Below are 13,037 nucleotides of genomic sequence, written 5' to 3' on the forward strand. Positions count from 1 at the left end.
TGGAAAAAAAAAGTGAAAAAAGCAAGATGCAAATAGAAAAAGAAATGAAAACGTTGTGGGATTAGTTTGCCGATGGGGCGTCTTGGCGGTACTTGCTAATGTCAAGAGTGATAGTTTTTGAACATTTTTTATTTTTATTTTTGTAAACACCAACAAGGGTTTGACTTTTACTGAAAAATTTATCTTTCAATGAGATAACAATAACTTGACTATTGATAGAATTAAGATACCTAGTTAGGGAATTAATTTTTATAGGATCCATATTTGCATCTACTTCATCAAGAATAATAAAAGAATTATTAATATATTTTTGAATAGAAAATATTAATGCTAATGCACTAATACTTTTTTCACCACCACTAAGTTCAGATATTTCAAAATATCGTTTCATAGGTGGCATATTATTATATTTAATTCCACAATAAAAAGGTTCATCATCTTTATTAAATTCATTGTAGTTACATAAATCTAAAAATGCTTGACCTCCTACATGATGTTTTGTATTATATGTTAAATTATTATATACATTATCTATAATATTTTTAATATAATTAAAACAATGTAAAAATTTATATGATCTCTTTTTTTGTAATATTCTAAAATTTCGTTCAAATAAATTACATTCTTTTCTTCCTTCATTTAAATTTGTATCAACTAATTTTAATTTTGTTAATAATTTATCATATTCTTTTTCAGCATTATTATTTACATTTCTTATTTTTAAAAATCTTTTTTTTTTTTCAATTTCATTTTCTAATCTTTCTCTTTCATTATTTATATCATTTTCATTTTCTAATCGTTTTAATTCATCTGGAATCAAATCAAAAGAAATATTATCAAAATTAGATGCATCATCTGATTCATCTGTATCGTCACTACTACTCATACGTTGACTTTCACTATCCGATTTATCATGGTCATCACTATAGTCAGCATCTTCTAAAAGCTTACTTTTCCGTCTTGATTTGTTGTGTCTTTTTCTTTTGCCTGCTCGTTTTTTTTCCTCATTTGAATGTGATACCGACTGATCATCATAATCACTTTCCTTATTTTTTAGCATAACATTTGTTTCGAAAATATTTATATTATTTATGTCACATTCAGTTAGTAAATCTTTAATGAATTGTCTATATATTTGCATTTTTTTTTTAGAGTTTTGTATTTTATTTTCAATATATTCATGTTTTTCAAAACTCGAATTTATATTATCTCTCAATTCATTTAACTCTTGATTTATAGTATTAATATTTTTATGTATATATTTTTTAATATTTTCTAATTCATCAATATGGGTTTGTATTCCTTCCATTTTTTTATTAGTTTCTTCTTCTTCATTTTGTAATTTTTCTAACTCTTGTGTAGTATCTTCATTTTGTTTATTTTCTTTTTTATTAAATAGGTTCATTTCATTCTTTTTATCCATTAATTCATTTATATCGTCATTTAATTTTTTAATATTATTTTTAATTCTTATTATATGTTCATCTACCTTTTCCAATTCATTATTACTATTCTCAACAAGCTCATAAACATTCAATACATTAAATTTTGTGTTCAATGATGCAAACGATTTTTGTTGATAGGAAGATAAACTATTTCGTTCTTGAATTAGTTCTTCATCATAACTACTTAATAAATTTCTTTTATTTTTTAATTCACCATTTTGTATTTTATCAATTTTGTTTTCATATGTACATATAAGCATATTTTTTGCTTCTATTTCTTTTTCAAAAATATTTTTTTTTACAATTATACTAGAGTATTTTTTTTTATTTAGTTCATACTCATTAGTGTGTTTATTTATTATTTCATTAGCTTCAATTATATTTTTACTTAAATCAGTAATTGAAGTTCTACACTCATCTTTTTGATTCAAAAGTTTATTATATATACTGATACTTAACTTATTATTATTATATTTTTCATGGTCTGAATATTTAGAACATATATCTATAATTAAATTATTATGTTTAGATATTATATGTCCATTTAGAGTAACCATATTTACATTTATTTGTGGAAATTTTCTTTTTATCTGTTCAGCATCTTCAAAATTTTCAATAATTAATGTGTCTTCTCCAATAAGATAATCAAACAATAATTTATAATTTTCATCACATACTAAACAATTATTTGCAAGAACTATATTTTTTTTTTTAAAACTATTTATTACTTTTTCAATTTTACTTAAATCTGAATATTGTTTATCTCCAGAATATATATCTTGATTGTCTTCATATAGATATTCATTTTCATCTATATTTATACCTTGTCTTTTTTTTTTTTTTTCAATATTTTTTATAAAATTTTCAAAAGGTATAAAATCCATTCTATGCATTTTATTTGTTTTAAGATACTGTATACATTTTGTACATGTTTCTAAATTTTTAACTAATAAAAAGTTATTATATTTATGTATTATATTATTTATAGCAGTATAATATGTTTGATTAGTTACTTCATATAAGTTTGATATCTCATCATATATTTCATCTTGTCCAAAAATATTTTTTAAATTTTTTATAAGTTCTTTTTTTTTGTCAAAAAATAATAATTCTTTTTTATGTATATTTAATACATTTATTTCTTCTTCTAAATTTTCTATTTGTTTTTCTTTTCCTAAAATATTTAAATTCCATTCTTTTAATTTTATTTTATTTTGCTCGATCTTATTTTTGTCTTGTTCAATTAAATTATTTAATTTTTTTATTCGTTCTGATATTTCATCATATGCAAATTTTTCTGCTTCTAGATCTATGAGTTCCTTTTGTTTTTTCCTATTAATATTGTCGCACTCTTCTTGTAGTTCCTTTATATCTTTCTTTAAATTTGAACAAAGGTTTGTGTAATTATTAATATTAATGTTACTATTAGCACATAAATATAAATAATCTTCTTTGTTCTTTTTATATTCATCTAAGTTTTCTATATATTGTATTATATTTAAGCTAGTTATATATTCTTCATCATTGTTATATTTTTCAAAATCGAATTTTTTATTTCCCTTTACACATTGTTCTTCTTTAATTAAGTTATCATAAATTTTTTTATTTTTTTCTTTTACAAATTTTTTTATTTGATCTGTTTTATTAAACACTTTTAAGAATATCTTTAATTTATTTTTATATTCATTTTCTAATTTTTTATTTTGTTCTTCTAATCTTTCATTAAGATCGTCAATAAATTTAGTACAATGTGTTTGCATAGCTTGTTTTAATTTTTCATTTGCTATAATTTTATTTAAATTTTCTTGACAAAATTTTCTTTTTTCATGTATTTCATTTATTTCTATTTTCAAATCATTTAAAACTATTTTTTTATTTTTTATTTGTTCATCAATTTTTAAAAATTCTTTTTTTTTTTCAATTTTTTTTCGTTCTAAATCATTTGCTGTATCTTTATTTTTACTTAAGACCTCTTGTTCGAATTCCATTTTTTGATCTTTAAAAATAGCTAGCTGTTCTTTAAAAAATTCTTTTTTTTTTAAAAAATGATATAATCTAAATAGATATAAATTTTTTATATCATTATCATAACTTTCTTTAAGTTTATTATGTTCGATATTTTCATTCATTTGCATTTTATGTATTTTTATTTCTTGTTCTATTTTTTTTTTTTCATTTAAATAATTTTTACAAGCAATTTGTTTCTCTTTAAGTCTTTCTTTGATGTCTTCATAAATTTGTTCATATTCATTTGATCCACTTATATATTCAAAAAGTTTAGACAATTCCGTTGGTTTTTTATTTATAATTTCTTCTATATCTCCTTGAAATATTAGACAAGTTTTTGTTTTGGTTTCAATTCTATTTCTTCGTAAAAAATGTGTATATTCATCTTTATTTACTAATCTTTCATTAATATAAAAATTTGTAACACCTCTATAATTTAAAGTCCTTTTTAATTCTACAGTTTCTTTACTATTACTTTCAATGGTTAGTTTAACATAACATATTCTTTTTGTAATATTTTCTATTTTTTCATTCTCTTTATGATATATAAGTTTTTTTAAATTTTTTATTCTTAAATATTTATTATCTATACCTAAAACAAAACAAATACAATCCATAATATTTGATTTCCCTGATCCGTTGGGTCCAATTATTGCTGTGAATTTTGAAAAAGGCCCAATAATATTTTCACCTTCATAACTTTTAAAATTACAAACTGTTAAATATTTTATAAAACATAATTCTGTTTCTTTTGAAGTCATCATACTTGATGCCATACTATTACTTAAATAATTATTTCCTAATGATAAATCATTTACTTTAGATATATTTGTATAATCATTATTATATTTTTTATCATAATTTATACTATTTGGTGCAACAACAATTGCTGATTGATTTTCTTCACCCGTTTCTATTACACTTGTTTCGATGCTATTTTTTTCGACACACATTTTTGATACTTCTTTTTGATATCCATTATTTAAGTGATCCTTTTTTTTAACTTCATTGTTTGATGCATCAGTACTGTATCCTTCACTATTTTCACTTTGATTATTTCCTTTTACACTTTCATATTTTTTATCCGTTAAATTAAGATTGTTCAAATTGTTGCTATCCTTTCCATTCTTAATACTCATAAGATGACTATGTGATAAATCTAATGAAGGGGATACTGAAAGATCTAAAAATTCATTATTAATAAAATTGTTAAAGTCTTGATCTAATACCTTTTCAGAATTTATTTTTAATCCATTTATTTTATTATTTACTTCTGTATCTACACTACCTTCATATTTATATTCTTCATCACTCCTTGAGGAGTCATCAAATTCTTTCTTATTATTTTTTCCCATTCTTTCCACATTTATATAGTTTTTGCTTAGGCTCAAGCATTACACAAATGGGGGGAGTCAGCAAAAAGTAGAAGAACAATAAGAAGTGAAATAAAGTAGAGAAATAAAAAATAGTCTTATATATATATATATATCACTACTTTATCATTTATTTCGATTTTCCATTCTTCTTCAACAAGCTAAAATAAAAATATGTGTAATAGTACTATATTTTTGTTAGTCTCTATTAATATGCAAATCCGATTATAAAAATGGAACTAGCTAAATCATGGATTATCTATCTTGATGAAGATTCAAATTGTGAGCAGTTTATGAGTAAATGGTAAATGCACATACGTGTGCTAAATTATGTGAAGAGTAAAAAAGTGGATTAAAAAATGGGGAATCCTATGCTTAAATAGTTTACTAAAATATATATATGTACGTACATGCAAATGTAATCATATATTTATAATAGTAATAATAATAATTGGAAATTCCTCATATTTTTGAAAACACAAAAAATATATATGAAGTATTAAAGCAGACTTAAATATATATTTAAAGGATACACATGTGGATATATACTCACATTTTTGATATGCATATTTATTTATGTACATGCATAATACACACCTGGATTTATATAGCATATGCTATTACATTCATATTTGAAATATATAATTATTTACATTTTAATAAAAAAAATAATTTTTAATTATAATTTTTTTTTGCATAAGTTTGGTATTTACGCAAGTTTCAAAATGAAAAATAAAAAAGAGATACAAATGATTAGATTTGTAATAATTGTAATTGCTTTCCTAAGAATAATATTTTTCAAACGTCATACTTTTAACGATAAAAATAAAGAAAAGAAAAAATCAATACAATAAATATGTAATATATACTCTTCTTTTATTTGGGCATATTTTGACGCTTTAAAAAGGCTAGTTAAAACATGAGTGTAAAAAATATTTTTATGTTGCCAAAGGCAAGAAAATAAAAATTATTTTTTTAATACAAATATGATTGTTCAGTGATATATAAATAATATGCAATATACTTATATGCTACACATTTTGAAAAAAAATTTAATTTGTTTCAAAACAAAAATTCAAATACTAGAGAAAATGTAGTTATGTTATAAGTATTCTTTGCTTTCCTTATTAAAGCAAAATATACTAATCCATTTGTAATGCATGTATATTTACATATTACACGCAGCTCTAGTGTGTACCTTTAAAATAGTATAAATTATTTTAACGGAAAATAAAATAATTTATGCAATAATAAGGAGTAATATTTATTGTATGTACAAATGAGTGAAGGAAAAATATTTCAAACCCTACTAAATAAATATACCTATTTATTATGCTTATATAAAAATGTATTTTTTTTTTTCTATAAAGCTATAAATAATAATCCTTTGAATATGAAAAAATAAAGCATCATTTTAATAGTAGACAAATTTTTTATTATCCATAAAAGGGATTATCATTATATCCTCATTTTATCCTCATTTTTACTGTCTTTCCTTTACCAGGATTATTTTATCAATCCCTTATTTTTCCTTTTCCATTATTATTACTCTTATGACATATTATTAATCTGTTATTATTGCTATAGTATTATTATTTTTTCTTTTTTTCTTCAACTTTTTGCAAAATTGTAAAGTAGACAATAGTCCATAATTAAAAGAGAAAGTGTGTAAAAACGTCTCAAACGGATACTCAAATAATAATATTACACATATAAACTATTTTTTTGGAAAAATGAAAATTAAAAGGGTTATATAATAGGAATTCTTATTAAAAGTGTTTATATAAACTAAAATAAAATATTTTGTAAAATATATTATATCTTTTTATTTTTCTTCTACACTTTTAATATTTCATTATTATTATTAATTTGCTCGCTATTTCATAAAAACACGCATATATGCGGAAAATAATCAATGGGTATAAAAATGTCGATTAAATGAAAAATTGGAAAAGTAATGAAAAAAATATATTTATATATATTTGAATTTATAACACACATTTTGTAGAACAAAAAAATTTATGAACGTTAAGAAATAAAATAAAAATATTTCATAAAAAAGGAAAAAAATTTATGACTGTTAATAAAAAAAAAAAAAAAAAATGAGTAAAGTTATACATCAAATATTTGACGATTATAATAAGTCGAGAATACAGTTTACGCAAAGCGTGTCTGATTTATGCTTAAAACCACATAATATTGAATTATTAGTAAATACAGATATAATAAATTTACTTCGTCCATTAATATTAGATAAAGTTCCTATAGTTCAACAAAATGCAACAGTAATACTAGCGAAACTAGCTAGCTATTCTGAAGAAGTAGCTTTAACAATTTTACAAAATGATGTATTACCACATTTAATATATTGTTTAAAACATGAAAATAAAAATTATAGAAAAAATTGTGCATATACATTAAAATGTTTGGCTAATCATAATTCAAAGCTAGCTAATATGGTTGCTGAAGAAAATTGTATCGATTATTTAATGGATTGTTTAGATGAATATGACTTAAGAGTAAAACAATCATGTATTAATGCATTGTGTGCAATCATAAAAAATGATTTAGAATTGTCTAATAATGTTGTTAATAAAGGTATTATACCTTTGTTAATATTATCTTTACAAGAAAAGGATAATAATTTAATAAAAAGCTCTTTAAATATGTTATCTGAGTTATGTAAACAATCTGATGAAATTGCAAAAAATGTTGTCGATAATAATGTATTACCAAACTTAATAAAATTTTTGGATAATAATGATATCTATATAAAAAAAAATGCATGTAACTGTTTATCACAAATAGCTAAACATAAAGAAGAACTAACCGAATTAATGATTGAAAATGATATATTTCCTAAAATCCTTTATTTATTAAAAGATAATGACGATATAGTTAAAAAAAATTGTGCTAATTGTTTAAAAGAAATGAGTAAACATAATGAAGATATTTGTAAAATTATTGTACGTGCAGGCGCTTTACCTCTTTTATGTGAATGTATAGAACAATCATCAAAAGATAATATAAAATTACCAGCAATATTATGTCTTGGTTTTATATCATCATTTTCAGAGTCATTAAGTTTAAATATTATTTTATCGAATACTATACCTATTTTAAAAAAATCGATGATTGAAGAAACAGAAGATTTTATAAAAAGTGCATGTGTCTGGACTGTTGGAAATATTGGAAAGCATTCCACTGAGCATGCCAAAAAACTTGCAGACGAAAATATATTAATTATTTTAGTTAATTTGTACAATTCAAATGACTCATCTGATGATTTAAAAAAAAAAGTGAAAATTGCATTAAAAGGTGTAATACAAAAAGTTACTGATCTTGAAGCTTTACACCCTGTATTTCTAAAATCACCCTTAAAAATTGCTAAATATTCTATTTTTCAATTTTCAAAAATATTACCAAAAAATCCATCCTATAAAAAATCATTTATTAAGTCAGGATGCTTAAAATATTTGCAAGTAAAATAAAACAAATCGCTAGTTGTAATTTCTCAAATAAAAATAGAATAATTAAGCCATTTTTTTCACAAAAATGGATCTCTATATCATAGTTTATATGCATTATTTACACAATGAAAATTTATCGTATGCAACCAAATCCGTAGGCTAATTTTTATGATCACTATATTTTGAATTTTTATTTTAAATATATATTTTATGTGAGAATATTAAAAAAATGAACTTTCCCTCTTATTTAGGAAATAAAAAATTGTGAAGATTCCAAGGAATTCGAATTAGAAATAAATAACATTAACAATTCTTTTCCTGAAGATATAATAAATTATTACACACCTGGGTATTCTGAAACATTGATTAAAAAAATCGACGAGGTTGAAGAAACCGAATGCTAAAGCAGAAAAGGGAATAATAAGTTAGCAAAAAATTAAAAGGCAAATTATTTATATATTTTTCAATACTATAAAACCTATTTCCAATACATTATTGTGCTTTATTTTTGTTTCATAATGCTTTATATTTTATTTAGTGTTTTTCTTTATATGCATATTTTTTTTTTCGTTGCCTTTTAATCTAATTAAATAAACTCTCAATTTACCAATTAAAAAAAATGTCTGCTATTTCTTACTACAAGAGAAAGCATATACGCTATGCATAACATGTATCGGGAAAATAAACTTGGTAATGATACAAAAAATTGTTTATATATTTTCAAAAAAAATAATAGCTAGCTAATTTATTATTCAAAAAAAAAAAATGTAAAAATATATCATAGGTGTTATTTGCTTAAAAAAGTATATATAATAAAATAAGTTATATAATTAAATTTTTCGAAAAAAGTGTTGTTTTTTGTTTTCATGATGACCAGGAAAAATAAACAAAATAAATAAAAAAGAGGAAGCATTATATTTATGTAGATATGTATGTATGTGACCAATACTTTATTGATGAAATGCCTATTGAATAGCAAAAGGAGGAATAGTGAGTTATATAATCACCTGTACAAGTCATGTCGTTTTTATTGTACTAGCGAAAAACAAAAAATAGGAAAATTTTTGGAAGGGAAGAAAGTAATAACAAAAAATTTGCTTATAGAACATGAAAATGATATAATAAATGTTTTAAAAGATTCAAGAAGAATAAAAAATGAAATAAATGTTCAAAATGTAATAAAATTACTTCAAGCATATAGTAAAAATAAATATAAAAATGATACAATTTCAGACTTGATAATTAAATATATTAAACATAATGTTGAGGATATATCACTTATAAAATTATGTGTGTGCATAAATTATTTAATAAATTTAAAAATAAAAAATAATCAAACTTTTGATTATGTAATAATTAATTCATTTATTAAAAAATTAAAAAATGATGAACATATAGATTTATATGGAATATGTCTTATATTAAAATATGTAATACATAAAAAAATAGCAAACCAAGAACTTATATATATGTTATGTGATTTAACAAAATCAAAAATAAAAACTAATTGTAACTCATATGATATATATAATTTAATATTGTCATTTTTAGTTATACATAATGAAGGGCTTATAAAAAATTATGCCCTTTATAATAATTTTACACAAACTAGTCATAAAGATAATAATTCCGAGCAAGCACACAACAATGGAAAGGTAAATGTAACTACTATCCCATATAAGGATAAAGAACAAAATGTTCAAGACAAATTTCATATAAATAATGTTAATAATGTGCCAAAATTAATGGAAGATAATATTTATAATTTATTATATTATTATATAAACCTTGAAAATGTAAAGACTAATGAAATAATTTTAATAATAAGCCAACTATCTAACATAAGATCGAGCTGTTTTGCTCATAAAATGAACTTGAGCAAGAAAGAAAAAACAAATATATATGAAAAATATTTAAAAAAAATAAATTTTAATGAGAATGTTGAAGCAAAATTAATAGCATTATTATTATTTACTTTACAAAGAATTATTATATCAGGTGATATATCGATAGAAATTGCTTATGAAACAATAATACAATGTTATAGTCATTTTCAACTGTTTACTATAAAAACAAAAGAGCATGCACAATTATTAGCAAATGAAAAATATAGAAAAGAAATAAAGTATCAAGATAAAAATAATTGCATTAAACAATCGGAAAATATAGAACAAGTTAATCCAAAGGAACTGGCTCGAAAAAATGAAATGAAAAATGAAAAGAAAAATGAAAAATATAATTACAAAAGCAATGTAAGAACATATTTTACCATTCAAGAAATAGGAATGATTTTTCAGTTTTATGATTCCTTTGTTAATATTAAAAAAATAAAAAATTTAGGAAATATTTCCCCACAATATATTTATACTAATGAACATACAAATACAACTATAAATAATAGACTTTTAAAAGAAAGTAAACATGATAGAACTAAAAAAATAGACAGCTATGAAATAAGAAATGATATAAACGAGGAAAAGTATTTTCAGATTTTAAACAATTTGAAACCATGTATAAATAATCTAAAAAAATGTTTATATTTTTATTCATTATATAATAATGATGAAGTAAAAAAAATGAATGCTCTTGATTTTTGTACAATATTTAAAGGATTTTGTAAAATATATACTAACACAATATTAGACAAAAATATATTAACATTTTTTGAAAATAGTTTAAATATAAATCAAAATAAATTTAGTATTAATGAAATAAAGTCTATACTTAAGTTACTTTTTGAAAACAGAAATTCGGATTTGTTTGAAAATTTATGCAACACACCTAAAAGTAAATTTTTAAATACAATACAAAATATGTTAATTAAATCTGTTTTAAAATTAAATGAAAAAGAAATATGTGAAGAACGAATAAAACAAAAACAAAATGAACAAGCTATGGAAGAATATATCATGTGTTTTTATTACTTATCATTCATGAATTTTAATGCAAATACATATATGCTGTTAAATAACTATATCATGAAAAATGTTCGGACAAATATTTTTAGAAAAAATATTCCTTATATTATTATAAGCAAATTTAATTATCACAAATTAGAAACAAAATCTTTAAAGAGCCACCCAACAATGGAACATGAAGAATATATAAAATGGAAGGAAAACAACCCAAAAAACAGCCAAAAAAACAGCAAACCAGAGGAATATATACATAGTAGGATAGATAATAAAAATATACTAACCCCCCATTTTAATGCCTATAAAGATTCATTTAGTATAGACAATATAAAATGTGTTGAAAATGGAAATAATAATAGATATTCAAATTGTGATATTGGTAGGATACATGTCTTATACAAGCTAATTAACAAACATTTTGATCAATGTAAAATATATTATATACTTAATTCTGTTTATGTATTAACAAAATTTGTAAAAGAAAAGAGAAATAATTCAAATTCATTAGTACTTTTTTCGAATTTTAATTTAAATAATATATTTAATAAATTGCATAACAAATTATATTCCAATTTTCAGAGTAACCCCAAATTAATGAAAATAAATTATGATTATTTTATAAATTTTGTAAAATATAATTATTGTCTTTCATTTTTTAATTATTATCTAGATCTTAATCATATACTAAAAAAAAACATACACTGTTGGTATACAGGATTTGCTCAGAATTTTTATACCCCATTTAACACTTATCTTATTGTTAACTTTTTACAAAATTATGAGCATGCTTTGATAAATAAAAATATTTCATCACACATAAAAGAAGTAACAAATATACTGAATACAATTAAGAACGAAAAGACAGAACTTCTTTACAATTTTATGAACTATATAAATTTATATTACAACAATTTAACTATAAATGATATTATATATATAATTAAATCCTTAAAATTTTTAACACCAGAAATAAATCATAAAAATACAATAACCACATTGGGAAAACTATTAAAAGTTAAACTTAATGAACAAATAAAAATATCTACAATCTCGGAATTACTAATTGAATATATTAAGTTTTTATATCATTTAGAATTATATAAAAGTGACTTTTTTCAAAAATATAATCATTTAATAGCTAACCATCTCATCATTATATTTAAAGCTATTTTGAAAAATATTCTGAACAATTCAGAAAATAATTATATAGGAATGTTGCAACTTTCTATTATGTACATAACTTATTTTATTAAAAATCCGGAATACATTTTTAATTCTCTATATTTGAATCAATTGCAAAAAATAAATTATTTTATTAATCTATCTCTTATGGATTTAGACAAATATAGCCAATCATGTACCTTTCAGGTAAAAAAAAAAAAAAATTTAAAAACTACCTTACATGTTCATGTAAAAAAGAGAAAAAAATATGCACACACATAATGGAATAACTATTGATTATATATCAAAAGTATATATTTTCATATGCATATTGTACATGATATTTGTTGTTTTTTTTTAAAATTATTATATATGAAATAATGATGCAATATTATTAAAAAAATTACATTATTCTGTTATTTTTTTAGTTACAAATTTTAAAAGTTCTTCAAGGTATTACCAAAAAATTGGAAAAAAAAATTATGAACGAGCACAGAATTTATAACACCCCATACACAGTTGATATATTTATTAAATAATCAAAAATAGGGTTTACACAAAAAAGGAAGAGAATAAGATAAAACAGCGTCACTTCTTGAGAAATGCGCGCATATATTATTTATAAAATGAAAAACGTTTTCTACAATTTTCAATAGCTGCTATATT

At 21.3% G+C, this 13,037-nt stretch overlaps 3 protein-coding genes across 3 annotated transcripts; 2 read left to right on the forward strand and 1 right to left on the reverse strand.

The window, feature by feature from the left end:
• Nucleotides 1–61: 61 nt before the first annotated feature.
• On the reverse strand, nt 62–4,807 carry PVVCY_0902950 (structural maintenance of chromosomes protein 1, putative; the record flags this gene model as incomplete). The annotated part of the gene is made up of 1 exon (XM_008626634.1): nt 62–4,807. The coding sequence occupies one exon, from the start codon at nt 4,805–4,807 to the stop codon at nt 62–64; it is 4,746 nt and encodes a 1,581-aa protein (XP_008624856.1).
• Nucleotides 4,808–6,927: 2,120 nt separating this feature from the next.
• PVVCY_0902960 (armadillo repeat protein PF16, putative) lies at nt 6,928–8,699 on the forward strand (the record flags this gene model as incomplete). The annotated part of the gene is made up of 2 exons (XM_008626635.1): nt 6,928–8,307; nt 8,547–8,699. 2 exons carry the CDS (start codon nt 6,928–6,930, stop codon nt 8,697–8,699), a joined length of 1,533 nt encoding a protein of 510 aa, XP_008624857.1.
• Nucleotides 8,700–9,227: 528 nt separating this feature from the next.
• PVVCY_0902970 (conserved Plasmodium protein, unknown function) lies at nt 9,228–12,910 on the forward strand (the record flags this gene model as incomplete). Its single annotated transcript, XM_008626636.2, has 2 exons — nt 9,228–12,578; nt 12,800–12,910. The coding sequence occupies 2 exons, from the start codon at nt 9,228–9,230 to the stop codon at nt 12,908–12,910; spliced, it is 3,462 nt and encodes a 1,153-aa protein (XP_008624858.2).
• Between the last annotated feature and the right edge of the window lie 127 nt (nt 12,911–13,037).

This window comes from Plasmodium vinckei, assembly GCF_900681995.1.
Source record: "Plasmodium vinckei vinckei genome assembly, chromosome: PVVCY_09".
NCBI classification, from domain to species: domain Eukaryota; phylum Apicomplexa; class Aconoidasida; order Haemosporida; family Plasmodiidae; genus Plasmodium; species Plasmodium vinckei.